Source organism: Malaya genurostris, chromosome 2 (genome assembly GCF_030247185.1).
Source record: "Malaya genurostris strain Urasoe2022 chromosome 2, Malgen_1.1, whole genome shotgun sequence".
Lineage (NCBI taxonomy): Eukaryota > Metazoa > Arthropoda > Insecta > Diptera > Culicidae > Malaya > Malaya genurostris.
The window spans coordinates 281,504,852-281,522,594 of NC_080571.1; the positions used below are offsets into that span (position 1 = coordinate 281,504,852).

General features: G+C 37.3%; 2 protein-coding genes across 8 annotated transcripts in view; one reads left to right on the forward strand and one right to left on the reverse strand.

The window, feature by feature from the left end:
- Positions 1-8,124, reverse strand: part of LOC131430308 (PIH1 domain-containing protein 1) — a 30,494-nt gene extending 22,370 nt beyond the window's left edge. Inside the window, exons 1-2 of the mRNA XM_058595179.1 lie at positions 7,950-8,124; positions 7,775-7,874 (exon numbers count right to left, since the gene is read on the reverse strand). Of these exons, the coding sequence (XP_058451162.1) occupies positions 7,775-7,874; positions 7,950-8,021 (172 nt within the window). The 5' untranslated portion in view covers positions 8,022-8,124. The remainder of the gene's footprint in view (positions 1-7,774; positions 7,875-7,949) is intronic.
- LOC131430306 (multidrug resistance-associated protein 1) overlaps positions 1-17,743 on the forward strand; it is a 63,872-nt gene that overhangs the window by 2,003 nt on the left and 44,126 nt on the right. For 6 of the 7 annotated variants that reach the window (XM_058595174.1, XM_058595173.1, XM_058595170.1 and 3 more), the window contains exons 2-6: positions 8,421-8,655; positions 9,029-9,322; positions 9,389-10,549; positions 10,608-10,745; positions 11,176-11,322. In XM_058595174.1, the coding sequence (XP_058451157.1) occupies positions 8,611-8,655; positions 9,029-9,322; positions 9,389-10,549; positions 10,608-10,745; positions 11,176-11,322 (1,785 nt within the window). In that variant the 5' untranslated portion in view covers positions 8,421-8,610. Of the gene's footprint in view, positions 1-8,420; positions 8,656-9,028; positions 9,323-9,388; positions 10,550-10,607; positions 10,746-10,818; positions 10,966-11,175; positions 11,323-17,743 lie in introns of all 7 variants that reach the window. The other variant, XM_058595171.1, reaches the window with a different exon arrangement.

Here is a 17,743-nt window from a genome sequence, read left to right on the forward strand (position 1 = left end):
AATTTTGACAGCTATCAGTGGTTTGTTTATGTGTTCATTGCGTTCATTCTAATTTGAATACGTGTTAATAGATATTAGCATTAGCATTAGAGACCGCCCGTGTGTTGCTACTCCGTTATTGATCTGGACCAATTGAGATTGCAAAATGATTTTTTGAAGTAACATGTTTGGGAATAACACATTGTTTCACACTGTGCAAACTGTATTGAACCATGCATGCTGATCAATACCGACGCCGGCCACGTCCGAATGCAGATCTACTTGGGAGGGAAAGGATTGTTAGTTCGATGCATGTTGCTACTAAGAACCGAGGAATCCTCTGCATTCCCACATGCATCACAGGAGAGGATTCTTTGTTAGTAAATGTTTTAATAATGTTATCATGTGTTTATTGCTCTGGGTAGCCGGCTACCAAGAATGTTTTAAAGTATTATCGTTTTATGTGTTACTTTGTGCTGGCAATATAATGCACGAAACAGTCAATCTCCGAAATTGACAAAACTCCGGACAGCCGGCTGTCGAGTATGCAGTCACTCGTTTATGCATCTACCTTTCGCGTTTTATTTTAGTCATGCAAAAAAAAAACACATGCGGATTGATAAAAAAAAGGTATCATCTCACTGCTAGGTGGATTAAGCACGTTTTTATAAATGAAACCTACGTGATACAAAATAAACGAGCGAATAGGATTTAGACGAAAAAGTTGATTCATTGCATTGAAATATTCTAAACAGTTATTATAAAATCATTTTAAATCACCAAACAAAGGTCAACAGATTTCACACGCGTCTTGATTCTTTATTATTTTAATTATTTATTAAAATTATTAATTGGTTATATCAGTTGATCTGGGCAGCCGGCTACCGAGAAAAATATTAATTTACTGTTTGAAATATTAATATCAAGTGTTTTTTACTATGTATTCAATATACCGATACATGTCATCTCTGTTATTAACTTTGTAATATAAACGGATTTGCGCAATGGTTGATTTTTATCATTCATTTTATAATCCTGAAAGACAATCAATAACATGGAAGAAGAAATCATTCCTAATAAAACTTTTCTCCGAAGCTAGACGGAAATTGATAGGTTGAATAAAGAGATGATTTAGTAAAATAGAGTAATCAGAAGTAAAACATTGAAAATATCTGATAACTGAAAGGAAAAAGAAACTCCTGCAATTGTCGCCTTTTACGACATGGAAGCAGGAACCCAGTGGATCTATTCTTGGTTCATTTTTTCCGCCGGATTCCACACGGCATCTAGGCTGGTACTGTCCGGAGAGAGCTAATAGGTACTATCAATCTCTTAGTGGACCCCAGCCCCTAATTTGAATACGTGTTAATAGATATGTGAAAAAACGGAAAAAACCACTGATAGCTGTCAAAAGATGAACTTGATTCATCGACAGTTCATCGGTAGTTTATTCGAGCCATCGTGCAAAACCTAATTAGATTTTTTATCGTGACGTCACAAATGAACAAGAATTCATCCTTGACAGTTCAGCGGTACTGTTTACAAACAAGTTTAAACAAAATCGAGAAACACATCTCAAACAATCATCTTTTCACTTCACAACTAGCCACTTTTATTCAATAAATCTCTGAAACGTATCGTTAACAAATGTTTTGAAACTCTATTTAGGCGGTAAAAAACCTAATTTTAATTTGCAGTCGCAAAACAGAACAAGCCACCGACAGCTGTCAAAGATGCACTTGATTCATCGGCAGTGCATTTGTGTCGTCATCGTGTAAAACCTAATAATAAACAAAGGGTGGCGGTTTGCATTTGATTTCACTATTCTCGGTTAATTTTTCAAAAGGGCGTATAAGCAAGTGACAGTTTTACTTTCTCTTCTATTATTTACCAAGCGGTTTCCACGTTTATCACTCAACTCTTTGCATGAAATGATACCCGAAACTTTCGACTTTCAAACTGAATAGTATTATCAAAGAAAACCTTTTTAATCACATCACAATAATCGAAAGAGATAGTGATTAAAGAGAAACTCACTTGCTTATACGCCCTTTTGAAAAATTATCCGAGAATTATCGCCAACAAGGATGAATAGATACTTTTCGTTTTTGTTATGCATTAAGACGTTATTCAAAAGTATTCAAAATGAAGATTGAAAGAGAAAGAAATAAAACGAAGTACATTCTGTGGTTAACATTTCAACTATCAAGACTGGTTTACCGTTAATTTATTATCTTGAACAAAATGAAAGGTCACTAGGTTCTCATTTTATAGGCTCTCTCTGTCAATTGAAAGAGATGTTTGTCATTTCAAAAGAGAAACTGACGACGGCTTAACTGAGTTTCGATTGAGGGTTCAACTGGTGAAGAGCTGTGTGCTGTTCAGTCAGCGCGTCGGTGAGCGGTGTATGTATTGAGTATGAAGTATAGCACCGTAAAGTGATCAATCGTGTACAACCGATTTCAATAGAATGAAACGAATTTTTACGGCACTGATTGGCTGCTTCTTTCGGTTCAGAGACATTAGTGGCGTCTTGTCCACATGTGCACCTAGTGCACTGCACTAGGTTCTGTCTAATTGAAAGAATTAACTGTATCCCCAACCGCAATCAATTTTTTGATTTATTCTCTATTTATTTGATGAAAGCAGGTCAGATGGTACCAAATAGAAAATACACTGAGGTCTTTTCTACGCGGATTTCCAAAGTTATGCAAATTTTGTTTGTCTTAGAAGTGCATGAAACTTTTTAATTCAACTCTCTGACACTGAAATTTTCGTTTATTTAAAAAAAATACTAGATTACACCAGATCAGACATTTGGCATAAAACAATTCAATTTTGCAGTTTTTTCCTACGTGGATTTTCGAAGTTACGCGGTCGAGTCCCAAAGTTGATTTTATCCCAAAAATATGTTTTAATCCACCTAGTGGTGTAATGATGCCTTTCTCATATCAGTCATACTATCATATGTAATACTTTAGTAGTCTTAAAAATAATTTTCTTCCAGTTTATTGAAAGAATAATCGGAATCGATTGTTTGGTCGCCTACTGATAATGACTACCGATTAATAGTTTTGAGGTCGGTTTAAATTTTTTTTACATTTTTCGTTTCGCTTCTAATAATGATGGTGTAAAATTTATAACACACTTCACCCTATAATTCCAAAACCGTTAGTCGGATCCTGATGAAGTTCCGGAATTCTTTATGGGACCACATGACCATTCGTTTGAACGTTTGTGAAAATCGGGTAAACCATCGCTAAGAAAAGTGAGTAAGATCCATTTGGAAAAATATGATCACTATTCCGGACTAAAAGACCATTCATTTGAATCTAAATTAGTGAAAATCGATCACGACATCTCTGAGAAAAGCGAGAAAGTAGTTTAAAATTGGAATTTTTACACCAATCACCCTATAATTCCGGAACCGAAAGTCGGATCCAGGTGAAATTTAGAAGTTATTTAAAGGATCATTCGAATTTTAGTTTGTGAAAGACGCCATCACTGAGAAAAATTAGCACACATATTTGCATATATTTCACATTTTACCTCATAACTCCGGAACCAGAAGTCAGATTCAAACAAAATTCAGGAATTTTGAATGGGATTGGAAGACCTTTCATTTGAATCTCCGAGAAAAGTTCGTGATCTCATTTTCACATTTTTTAGCACATTTTACCCCATAATTCCGGAAGCGGAAGTTGGATCCAAATAATATTTAAAAAAAATATATTTCATTTCAATCTAAGTTTGTGAAAATCGGTCAAGCCATCTTCGCGGAAAGCTAGTGCATGATGATGATGATGATAATGATGGTCCCACCTCATACCTCTACAAAGGTGTGAGCTGAACGAGTTATCTAAGTGATAATGAATATTATTACATACTTTAACCAGTAATTAAAAATTGAAACGAGCTGGATAACTTAGTAGGCATAGATTTTCCTTCGATAGAACAGCTGAACAAAAAGAAATTACTATACTATATTATATTACAATTACTATCCAGGGTTGATCAAGAAAATTTCCAACCCGGGAAGATCCTTGAACAAATTAGGAATCGAGCCCAATATCTCGACCAGTATCAGACAATAATTCATCAGGCCACTCCCGCCGGACCAGTTCATCGTTATCAGCACCAGCTACGATGCAATAACGAGACTGCGAATGAGCAGAGCCAAGCCCAATTTCATCAACAACTGTAGATCCCAGCTAGAGCTCAAGAAAACCATAATTGGTCTCAAACAATAACATCTCTTAATTCAGCCATAGATTGTCTTTGACTGCGTTACGCGCGCGGGCTCAAACTTTTGTAGAAAACTCATTTATTTCATCTATATCAACTCTAAAATACTTATAACCAAAAAAATCCATTATCATTATACAGGTCAAGATAACTTCTAACATCTACCAAAAAATAGTGATAAGTCAAAATACATTCCTCTTCATTTTACATTATTTTAAAGAAATCAAATTATAATAAATATTTTAAAATCTGTTCATAGAACTTATTTTACATGTGAAATACATAATTGTTTGAACTTATTTAGAGTTGAAGCACGTTTAATCTGTATGGGCATCGAATTGAAAAAAAAATTCCTTTGTTTAGTAGCGAATTCTGTGATCTGCCTAATAGAAAGTTTGGTGTTCTTACATCTGATGCATTTCTGGTATGATATCTATGTAAATCACTTCCTCTCTCAACTCGATCACACAAATATCGAGGCAGCATAACATTTATTAATTTAAAACTTAACACCATTGTTAAGTAATAAATTCTTTGTTTGACCGAAAGCCATTGTAATGCACTCAGCAGAAAACTAGAGGAAGTGTATCTATTACATTTAATTATCAATCGCATGACTTTATTTTGCAATCGCTGTAATTGCATGATTTGTGTACTATTGTTAAAAAACAGAATGGTTGGACAGAAGTCAATGTGTGGTGAAATGATTGATTTATACAGAAGAATTTCACTGCTGATCGATAAGTCATTTTTTAAACGACACAATGCTTCGTACAATTACGACTCCAAGATACCTAATCTCTCTAACGCGATCAATAATCTCAACATCAATTTCAACGTTAGTATCATACCTTGTGCTTGCAGAAGAAATTACCAATTTCGTCTTTGCGACATTCATTTTCAACTGCTTGAATTTTAACCCACGTGCTAGAGAATGTAGGTCTTCGTTTAAGTGTGCAGCAGCTTCATTAAAATTCTTAGAAGCAATAAACAGAACCGTTTCGTCAGCAAATAAATTGATATCACAAAATCGTAAAACTCGATTCATATCATTAATACACATTAATTAAATTTGTCCTAAGACACTGCCTTGAGGCACTCCAAGTGAATTATCTAGAGAACTAGACAAAAAATCGTTAACTACAGTCTTCTGTTTTCTATCATATAAATAGCTTTCAAACCATTTCTATGCTACTCCTCCAATGCCAAAGCGTCGTAGAGTTTGTAACAATAAAGGTCTTGAGATTGTTTCAAAAGCGCGCTTTAGATCCAAGAACACTGCAAGAATAGTCTCTTTAACTTGGATTCTCGCTTTCCATTTTGTTAATACCAGAGTGTCTCTCTCGGTATCCCGATTGTTCCGGCATTAGCAAATTATTACCATTCAAAGAGTTCGTCAACTGGTCCTCAACTACATGTTCCAATATTTTCTCCAGCGTGTGCAACATGTTGATGGGACGATACTCTTCGGCTTTATCCGTTCCAGCAACTTTGGGAATAGGAACCACTGATGATTCTTTCCAAACTTTCGGTACGTGCCCAGTTTGTATCGATTCATTTATCAAGTTTAGAACATCGTGTTCGATAACATAAAAGCAATCTTGTATCACCATGGCGTTGACATCTTTCTAAATTAAAACAAATATCTCTAGACTGTCCAAAAGTGATTGGGTGAAACCCTTCAAATCTGCAATTGTTATTTATCGACTGTGTTATTTCACTAGGTTCACTGACCTGATCAATACTCTGATTGATCAGTTGAACACTGTTTATGAAATAACTGTTCAATTTTTCAACTATGTTTTGCTCACACCGTTCTTCTGTCCTATTAAAACTCATGCTTTTCGAAGAACTATGTGTTGGCTTAATCATCTGTTTAAGGATTTTCCACAACTCGTTGATGTTGATCGATCTTCCTCTGAAAATACTCACATCTAGTCTTTTTCAAGGCTTGTGCAAAAAACGTTACATACACACACAGAGATATTTTGCCTACTCGACGAACTGAGTCGAATGGTATATGACACTTCGCCCTCCGGGTCTCGGTTAAAAAGTCGGTTTCCACAGTGATTGCATAACCTTTCTATATGAGAAAGGTAAAAACATTGATTTCTTTCAATTAGAAGTTCAACTAATTTATTTTAATATTCCGCTTGAGAATGAATCTATTTACTTGATTTCTAATCGGATTCCCAAAAGCCGTTTATCTCCAGAGTTGTTCTGGTATAAACAGTTCTTCGCAGTCTCGTGAAATACTCTGAAACACTAAAACCTGCTCTGAGTATATTCAATTTCCAAATTTCGCCGGAGATTCTTCAGATATATTCAAAAACATAAAATATATTTTTCAGTTTGTAGCCTTAGAATTAAAATCTTTCTTTTCAATTATTGTGAAAACTGATCAAAATCCTCTTGAATTTCTTTAAAACAATTTGATGTCTATTGAATTGCAGTTTTTCACTTGATTTGGCAGGAATCAGAACTAATTGGCTCAAGTGACACGTTCCCCTAGTTATTTGGAGATATGTGCTTTATCGAAATGCAGTTTTTGCCTTGTTGTTTTGGCAAGGCATCAGCGTTTGTTCATTTGATCACACGAAGATCTCGAAACATTCTGGAGTTTGCAATACTGCCTTTATTAAAATGATAGTAGAAATAAAATTAGAAACTCCACTATTGAAAACCAGGAAATTTAAATGAGGAATGAAACAAATTATTTTGATGTACGTCAACTAAAAAAATAATTTCATTCGGTTAGAATAATTTCGTCGTTAGATTAATTTAATATAACTTTAGAAGTTGAGCTCATCTTTCATAGCTAGTTTTTAAACAAAAGCAGGTTCAAATTATTTTCAATAAAAAAGAACTTGATTGTAGTGTTCAAGTGGGTAACGTAGCCAAAGTCCTATGATATGAAATGCATCCGCAAGCGCAAGGAAACGAAAGCACGAATCCAACTTTCGGTGCCGAAAGTATAGGGTAGTGTGTTAAACATTTTTTACCATCACTTAAAGGGGCGAAACAGAAAAAGTCGAAAAATTCTGAATCGGCCTCATAACTACTCCAATCAGTAGTCATCAGTAGACGGGCAACTAAACCGATTCCGATTATTCATTCCAGAATTGAAGAAAATTATTTTGAAGAATACCACAGTATTATATATGACAGTATGATTGATACGAGAAAGCCATCATCACACCACTAGGTGGATTAATACATGTTTTCGTATATTGAATGTTGACGTTCCGTGTAGGTGGCGTAAAGTAATTTTTGTGGCCGATGACGGTGATGGGAAGTCTAGTGTACGATTCAAACGATCCGTCTCCTTCCGTCACCGTCAGCGAAACGTCAAAATTAGCTTAATACTTTCTTTACCCACACGTTTACACGTTCCGTCCGCATAAGAACGCATGTAATTAATTTTGACGGTGACGGTGACGGAGGTTGACGGTGACGGAAGGTGACAGACCGTCTGAATCGCACTTAAATCGTTCTTCACCCGTCTCTACAGCGACACAACAAAGAATAAACAAACAAAAAAATAACTAACCTGCCGTTGGCTTTACGATTTTTGATCTTCCACTGCTAATATCCTCCGCTTGTTCTACGATTGGTCCGAACATGTTGTTGAATTGCTCTTCCGCTTCATCCTAAATACGTACGAAACAAAGCAAACATGGTGTTGGTTGCAATCGTAAAATTGTTGGCGCTAATTTGCGGCATACCTTGACGAAACGGAGATTTTTTTCCATCAATGACGAATCCGTATCGAGGAAGGTAGACTTTGATTTAGACATTGTTGACGATTAACAATGTTTTTAGTGAAAAATACTGATTTTTCTTCACACAGCTTACAAAGCACCAGAGAACATACCAGAATCTGAATTCGTTTGAAGGGAACTGTCAAAGTTCGGCAAATCATCGTTGTTGCGTCTTGTAGTATGTGTGAGAGCGTGTGCTTGAGTGAATTTTGTTTACATCCGGAAACAGCGTTGAAAAGCAGTTATTTTCACATAAAAGTAGATGTTTAGAAAGTTTTTGAAAGCCTAAATCAACAGGATTGTTTACGATGTACTAACGGGTGCCTAATCATAACTTTTGTGTGAATACTTCCATATCTTTTGTACCACAATATTTTGTGTACAACACACACTATCTCCATATAGTATCACTACATAAAATTTTATTCATTACAGTTCGCTAAGAAGAGAGGGTCTTGATACGGTGGATGCTAGAACCGCTCTGAGCATCGACAATCCAAATATCTGTGTGAGTGAGCTCTGATCGCGCCACTTGTTGCTACTCACTTCCGAACGTGGTACGAAGTAAACTATACTAGCGGTACCCAAAATTCATTCTGAGCTACAAATCACTTTGACAGTCAAAATGGATGCTCATCCGATGGACGACTTTTGCGGCTCGAAATTTTGGGTAAGTGTGGTGTTATATTCGTTTTGAATTAGTTGAAACATACGGAAACGTGAAATCTACGATAGTCGCCTGTTGAATCCGTTCGAGGATGATGAAAACTGTTAGTTTTCGAGATGATTTTCAGGAATAAAGATTTTTCTTTCGACGATTCGTGTGCCTGCTGTAATGAGTAATGAAGTACCGGGTGAACAGACAAAGTGAGAGAAACTAGTGAGTGAATACTCCGTCGTGAGATACCGTACCGGGTTGTTTTTGTTTTGGTTCTCGTTCTTTTCTCAAATCAGCTGATTTCGCCGGCACTAATTATTCTGCGTTAGCTGTATACAAAACAACCGTTCTATGTAGTTTGATTTTTTTTTATTTGTGCTGATAGGATAATAACCTGACTTGGTACACCGACGATCCCGATTTGACACCATGCTTCCAGCAGACAGTGCTGGTGTGGACTCCATGCGCATTTCTGTGGTTATTTTCTTTAATCGAACTGTACTACCTTCGAAACAGTCGGAATCGAAACGTACCGTGGAGCATAGTAAATGTATCGAAATTAATCGTCATCAGTGTACTGATAGTACTTACCATTGTGGATCTAATTAAGGCAATCTCAACGGAGGGCCCGGTAGCCCCAGTATACTTCTATACTCCAACAATAAAAATTGCCAGTTTTGTAAGCATGAAATCACTTTGAAAAATGTTTTCCACGATAAGTTAATTTTTATTTCTATTCTTTTAGGTTTTTGTAGCGGCCTTGGTGTACTTGAATAAATTCTATGGCATGCGGACGTCTGGGCTTTTGTTTCTATTCTGGTTTCTGCTTACGTTATGTAGCATTCCGCGCTGTCGATCGGAAGCCCGAGCATACCAGAATCGCACCGAACCAGATTCGTGGGCCGAATATCATTTCGTTAGCTTCGTCATTTTCTTCGTCTGTTCATGTGTGATGTTTATATTGAACTTTTTCATCGATCAACCAGCTCAAATATCCAAGTATGAAGTTACGGAAAGAGACTGTCCAGAGCTGGCGGCAACCTTTCCTTCGCGATTGGTTTTCGGTTGGTTCGATAAACTTGCCTGGACTGGATTTAAAAAACCGCTCGTTAATGAAGATCTCTGGTTTATGAAGCCGGAGGATTCGTCCAAGGAGGTGTCTCCACTTTTCCTGAAATACTGGAATCAAACACTGGAGAAAACCTACCAATCTTACGAAAATAGTGGTGTGACAAGTTCGGCCAGTTATAAGAAGCAATTTGCCCGGGTCGATTTCAAGACAACTAAAACTAAGAAGATTGCATCGATTCTACCAGCATTAGTGAAAGCTTTCGGTCGGACTTTCGCTTTCGGATCTTTTTTGAAACTAGCTCAAGATTTACTAACGTTTGCGTCGCCACAAATATTACGGCTTATCATCAATTTCGTAGGAGGAGAAGAACCATTATGGAAGGGTGCTTTCTATGCAATTTTGCTGTTTATCGTAGCCTCAACGCAGACTCTATTCCTGGCGCAATATTTCAATCGCATGTTCTTCGTAGGGTTTCGAATTCGTACTGCTCTGATCAGTGCCATCTATCGAAAGGCGCTTATCATTTCCAATAGTGCGAGAAAAGGAACCACGGTTGGTGAGATCGTTAATCTTATGGCAGTCGATGCGCAGCGATTTATGGATCTGACCACGTACATCAACATGTTGTGGAGTGCTCCTCTGCAGATTGCACTGGCATTATTTTTCCTGTGGGAGATTCTTGGTCCGTCCGTTCTGGCTGGGCTGGCCGTAATGATTATCCTAATTCCGGTGAATGGAGTTATTGCCAACAAAATCAAGACGTTGCAAATCAAGCAAATGAAAAACAAAGATGAACGGGTGAAACTCATGAACGAAGTTCTCAGCGGTATCAAGGTAACGCGTTTCTAACCTGATCGTAGGTTCGGTTATCGATAATTTATAAATATTTTAGGTGTTAAAATTGTACGCTTGGGAACCAAGTTTCGAGCAACAGATTTTACGCATACGTGACAAAGAAGTGAAGGTGCTTAAATCGGCAGCCTACCTCAACGCGGGAACCTCCTTCATTTGGTCTTGTGCTCCATTTCTGGTAATGTATTCAACTAATTATGATTTTCGATTAAATAATCTCTTCCTCTGACAATGTGGGTCCCATCCAAAAGGTATCGCTTGTCACATTCTCAGTGTACGTCATGTCCGATGACAGTCACGTGTTAACGCCAGTGACTGCGTTCGTGTGCTTGACGCTGTTCGATATCCTGAAACTGCCATTGGTGCTTCTTCCAATGTTGGTCGTTTACATCGTCGAGGTACAAAGACCTGAATGTGTTTTACGCGATCGAGCATGGGTGAAAGTTTTCCCTTTCTTTCTGCCTTTATGCGCATTCATTAGAGGAAGAGTCACAATGCATTCCGTTCCAAACACATGTGTTCTAATCCTTTCTAACTGGGCTTGTATTTTGCTTTCGTTTTTGTTTTATTATTTTCAACCACTTCCCAACGCATTCAACCTTCATCAGGTATCATTGGTCACCTTTGCAACCTACGTTCTGGTGGATGAAAATAACGTGCTAGATGCCACAACCGCTTTCGTTTCACTAGCACTCTTCAACATTCTTCGCTTTCCACTGTCGATGTTACCTATGCTCATCTCTAACCTGGTGCAAGTAAGTTGTCTTTTAGAATAGATACTAAAGTAGTTAAAACTTTTTGTTTTTGTTTTCACATTACGGGACTACTTCGAGCGATCGTGATGCGTATAAGAGTAGTTCAAATTTCATTACACAGATTGAAGTACGAGTTAATTTTTCATTTGATAGAGTATCATCAACTTCACTCACTTAATTTATCTATGAATGCATCAAAAGTGTTCGATTCCAAGCTACATCGAAATGTTTGGCTATGAATGATGTCGTTTGAATTGGCATTCTATGCTAAGCATGCGCCGATGATTATGACCACAACATTTGGGTCCTACAGTTGACACCACATGGCCAATCGGATTACTAAAACCCCTAAACGACTACTACTTGTTGACGCCCCGAGAATCGATACTTGATTTCGTTCCGCATGTCTGTAAAGTCATTGTGCTTCGGCGCAAAAAGTGTTTTGCAAGTACCATAACCTCTACGTTTGATTATAGATTTATATTGAACAGCGAGGTTGCATTCATAGTTTGATATAAACTGTTAATGCACTGATTAGTCGAAGACGAAACGAAAAACAAGTAGCATAGTAATGTGCATCGAGCATAAACCGGCTACTCAAACCCCCAACTAGGTATAAGAAATCGCTTCTCAGTAAATAGCAGTTATATTTGAATGTTTGCTGAGCTAGTACTGTCATTTTGCCATTCTGGTATCATCAGTTCATTCCTTCTCAGTATCTTGTTTTAAAAATTGAACTGTTTGACCTTCCCACATTTGACGAATTACCCGTCAACTCGAACAAATGTTACTTTCTGGACATGTAGACTTTGCCACAAAATGCCACTTGGCATACTTTGTAAAAGGCTGAGGTTCACTAGGAGATTAATAGTATCAGCTGTTTTTCCTCGGACAAGAACAGTCTAGAGGCCATGTGGAATCTGTTGGATGAAATAACCAAGAATAGACCCACTGGGTTCTTGCTTCCATGTCGTCAAAGGCGACAATCTCAGGCAGGTCTCTCTTTTCCTACTTTCGATTACCAGGTTCTTTCTATGTTTCAAATCTGGAGACTTTGTTGGAGACTTTTTGTTTGATATCTTTGACGAAAACTATTTGAAAAAAGTTTGGCCGTTTTCGAAAATATTAGATCAATTTTGAAAAAAAAAAAACAAAGTATGCAAAGTGGCAAAGTCTACATTTCCAGAAAGATTGGTGACAAAGTCTACATTTCCAAAAAGTTTAATTTATATCTGAGAAATAATAAAGATGCGGAAAAAAAATAATAAAGAAGTGAAATCTTCAAGTTGAATTGAAGAAATGCTCAAAGAATGAACGATTTGATCTACGACGATATTTCGTCTGAATTAATTAAATCTAGAAAACGGTAGCGCAATATCCAAACTGTTCAAAGCAGTATTAAATCTGATACCAAATCATTCTGGAACATTAAAGTTGAATCATAATAAGTAATCTTAGTTTGTTTCTGTATCTCTTTCGATACATTCGGATATTCGATACAATGACAATAATAAAACAACATGTTTTGAGATATGCAAACCTAATGAAACAAAGGCACCGTTCTGTGTCCGACCAAAGTCCTGTTAATGATGCAGATTTCGACTTTCAGCAAACGAAATTATGCCATGCCAGAGATACAATTCAACAAAATTAAGAGTGCAACATACATTCAATTCTTCTCGGAGCGTGGAGCAGTTAAACTCATAGCCGATAACAAGAATGTGGAAGTGCGTGTATGATATTCTTGTAGCTTTTTAGGACTTTGTTCTAATACATTCATATGAAGAGATTCTCAGTATTAAAAGGAAAGAATGTTCGTACGTCCTTAGAAGGATACTATCATGTCTCTGTAATCGTCTTCTTGCAGTTGACAGTTGTATTTCCGACCAATTTTAGACAACATCTAGAACTCCGCAGGGCTATCTCGAGTCTCTGATTTTCTTGCTGTACTTCAACGATGGTCACTAGATGGACAGCGTATATCTCTTGTAGATGACCTAAAGATCTGTCATCCGAAGCTCTGAAACCCTGGTATTTTTTCTGATTGGTGCATAGTCACATGATATTCAGTTCGCTCTCATATCTAATACAAGTCCGCTTACGTATGGTACGGTAGAATGCAGGGACAGTATTGTATAGTGAACAATAAGGCGATTTCATAATGAGCAAAGCAAATAAACAAAAGCTACCGGCATCGCATACACCAGAGTACAATTGTTGATGACTTTAGGTAGCTTTCGATACGAGAATATTAGGGCTTTCGATACAAGAACTTAAGTGGTTTGCTTAAGGAGCAAATGCATCTTAATCTTAAACGAGTGCATTTATTTCAATACAACAAGACAAATAGTGTTCTTTACATCTGAATTTGTAGAGAGATGGACACAATTCAATTCGTTAAAGAAAACAATATGCATTTTATGGAGCATGAACATATCAAGTACAACATACCAGTTCGCTTTCACATCTCATCCAAGTCAGTCGATAAAACAAAACCGCTTACGTTGGGGACGGAAGAAACCAAGTACAGTATTGTGTAGTGAACAATAGACCTCGAAAATGAGTGAACCAAACGAACAAGAGCTACCGCCGACACGAAAGAATACAATTATTGTTGACTTCAAGCAGTGAAAAATTCGACCTTCGATACGACAACTTGAAGGTTTGCTTAAAAAGCAAATGCATCTTGACATTAAACGTGTGCATTTACTTCAATGCAATAAGACCAATAATGTTTTTTATATCCAGTTCTATAAAGAGTTGGATGCAATTCAATTCGCTAAAAACAATAATAATATGCACTATGTGAAGCATGAAAATATCAAGTACAACAATCCAGTATATATGGAAGATAGTGCTATAGAAGTGCGTGTGCATAATCTTCCCTCAAGCGTCATCGACCCTTATATTCGTAAAACTATGTCCCGATACAGAGAGATTCTCTCTATCGAAAAAGAAAAGTGGAAGAATTGTTCCCCGGTATTCTAAATGGCGTACGTTTGTTACGCATGCGCTTGAGGAGGCCTACACCTTCTTATGTGACATTCGGTCAGGATACAACAATCCCGTGCAAATCACTTGTTACCTTTGACAATCAGTTGGCCACATGTCAATATTGCCAAAAAACTGTTCACTACGGTAAGCCATGTGTTAAACTGGAAAAGGAGATAACCACCAAAGGACAACGGTGCTTCCTTCACACCAACCCCAAGCAACACCAGTACACCTGTGACAGTCACCAACAACAGTGAAGCATCCTCTTCAACGAAACCATCCAAAGTATCCCCTATAGAACAAAGTACACCAGCTGCAGTTAACAACTTACCATCCAACCAACCAGCAACTGCAAACAATGTACAACAAGGCGCATCTACAGCAACTAGCAACGAAATCCACAACAATACCACCGATGCGGCAATGGCCTGAATAAAATATTTTTTAAATAAAAAAAAAGTACAACATACCACTTTATATGGCGGATAATGCTTGCGATTTTTTGATCAAGTGTGGAAGAACTTTTTCCCCGATATTGTGAATGGCATACGTTTGTTACGTATGCTCAAGAAGGCTCTACCTTCTTGTGTGACTTTCGGACAGGACACAAGGATTCCGAGTAAATCACTATCACTATGACTTCGACAATCAAATGGCTATATGTCAATATTGCCAAAACGCTGTTCAATACGATGAGTCTTGTGAGTCTTGTGGGCAAAAAGATATCAACACCGAAGGACAGTGGTACTTTCTGTGCATCGGTCCCAAATAACCCCAGTACTTCTGTGGTAGCCATCAAAAACAATGAAACACTCTCTTCAATGAATCCATCATCTGTATCCCATGTATAATAAGGTAATAACGATGTTTCCGTTAGAAACAGCGACACCGACCCAGTGGACGGGAGTGTGAATAGTGAACCACTGTTCTACCTTCATTCACTAGATAGCAATGAGAGCGCTTCTCCTCTAAGGAAGAAGATAACAACAAAATCCAAATTTAGGGATATTGTTCAACGGCCGCTTAAAATCACATGATATTGAATCTCGGCAAGTGTTCAATCATAACGTAATAAAAAATAAAAATTATATTGAAACTCCAATGGTTTTAATGAAATGATAAAGAAGTTTCATGTATGGAAAGTCACGATAAGCAAGACTGTCGCGAACTGGTTCACCTTGGGTACGCAAAGAATTTATTAGTTGAGACCTGAGATCACGATACTCCACGCATGTCCAAACGACATGATCAATATCCCGATAACCTTCACAATAATTCGTCTCGAATAGTTCAATTCGAAGGAGATGTGCGTTTAACGTGTAGCGATTGGACATTAGTCCGGACATCACACGAATGAAATCCTTATTCACATCCAGCCCTCTGAACCATGCCGTTGTATTTTTGGAATAATTGTGTGCATCCACCGACCCAGATCATCTTTATCCCAAGAAGCTTCCCAGCTGGCAAGTGTTCCTTGACGATACGCTCTATACTATTCGTTGAAAGCAATCGGTCGCTCATGAATTTCACCCTCAAAAGCACTACATTTGGCTAAGTTGTCGGCTCTTTCATTGCCTGGAAGGGGGCAATGAGCTCCGACCCAAACCATAGAGATTTGATAATTATTATTCAATACGTCGTTCCGGTACTGTCTTATTTTGCCCAAGAAAAACGGTTCTTTTTTCCCAACAGCGTTTGAACAAATGGCTTCAATTGCATTCATACTATCTGTGAAGGGGAAATAATGGTTTGGAAATAATGTGACGATTACACTCAAGCTATAATGAACTGCTATATAAACAGATGCAGGTTGTTATTGGAAATAATAATTCAAACACTTTCTCACAGCAGACAATATCTTTATTCAGTCAGCTCAAGCTGGAATGGTTTCTATTAGTATAAGGTTATGATGAAGTATGATAGCAACTTACAATTTAGTGTTCTTCCAAATTTTAAATCAATGTCGGAAATTTCAATTCATGGAACGTTTGAAGCGAATGATTACAACTGCTATTAGTTTAATTCGTGGTCTTTGCACCTATTCAGAATAGTTTGTTGTACATAATTTAACGCATTAAATTCAATTCCAAATAACTTACACGCATAGATGCAGCGATAGTATCGCTTAGAAACTGCAACAGTATAACGTTAAAACAACAAATTGTACTTCTTAAAACTACTAATTGTAGAAGGATTCAAGTAATATGAGAAAAAACTATTAATTTAGCATCACCTTTCTGGCTTGAATAACTGCTTCTTCCTCAGGTGGTGTTACTGGTTCTTTTTATTATCATCCGCCATTCTCCCTAGCTGACAGCGGCTAACGTCGTCGCCTATACAATCATTCGTAAAGGGCCAATGCGCTGGCGGTTCATCCGTGCTAACACAGGTTCTTGAATCCTAATGGAAGCCGAAACATTACTTTTAAACATACCAAATCCAGTGGACTCTTCAATTTGTGAGCCGTATGTGTAAAATATGTTCTCATGGTCAATATGCCTGAACTTACCTGAAAATAGTTTTGGGATTTCCATCGAGCGTAGGTGATCTGGGATTCTACGCACTTCGCGCTGGCTGGATGTGTCGAAAAATAAAGTTTAATAGGGATAATAGGACATTTAGGAGGTTGTCACGGATAGGAATATATCTTAAAGAGTCGATTTCCTGTAACATATGGGTAAAATATACTGTCATGAATCTTGTTTGAGATTGATGCTCGACTAGCTGTTCGAAGTTATTAATAACCAGGGGATTCAGTAACTCACATCTTATTAGCAGTCGTGATAAAAGCTCCCAAAAACAATTTTTCAATGAAAGAACTCCCGCCTGAACTTCAAGACTTATTGTATGTATCGAATGCATGCAACCTATTGCAATTCGCAAACATCGATACTAAATTTGCTCTAGTTTAATATTATGAGAGTTTGCAGCGCAACGAAAGCAACCGCATCCATATTATATCAGCGAAAGTATCGCTGTCTGATACAATTATTAATTATTCCGGATGAGTACCCCACCAAGATCCTGTTATTGTTCGAAGAAAATTTAATCTTTGTGGAATTTTTTTATCAGATACCTAATGTGTCCTCCCACGTGCATTTGGAATCAAACCAAACCCCGAGGTATTTGAAAGTCAAAACCAGCCCGATCATAAAAAATGGAATTTAGAATATATCTTTCCATTGGAAGTAACGCTACATACGACGAATTTCTTGAATACTGAAAAACCTCGGAAAGCTCGGGATTCAATTTGTTTGTTCCAAGTGCTATCAAAGCAGATTTTGATGGTCCGCTATGTATGAAGGAAAGTTAAAGTAGATTGCATAAAAAATATGAAAAATCAATGGGTGACGAATATATGTAAAAAATCAACAAACATCGTTCTTATGAAACGTCTTTGAATTTGAACGCCTTAAGGTGAAATGTA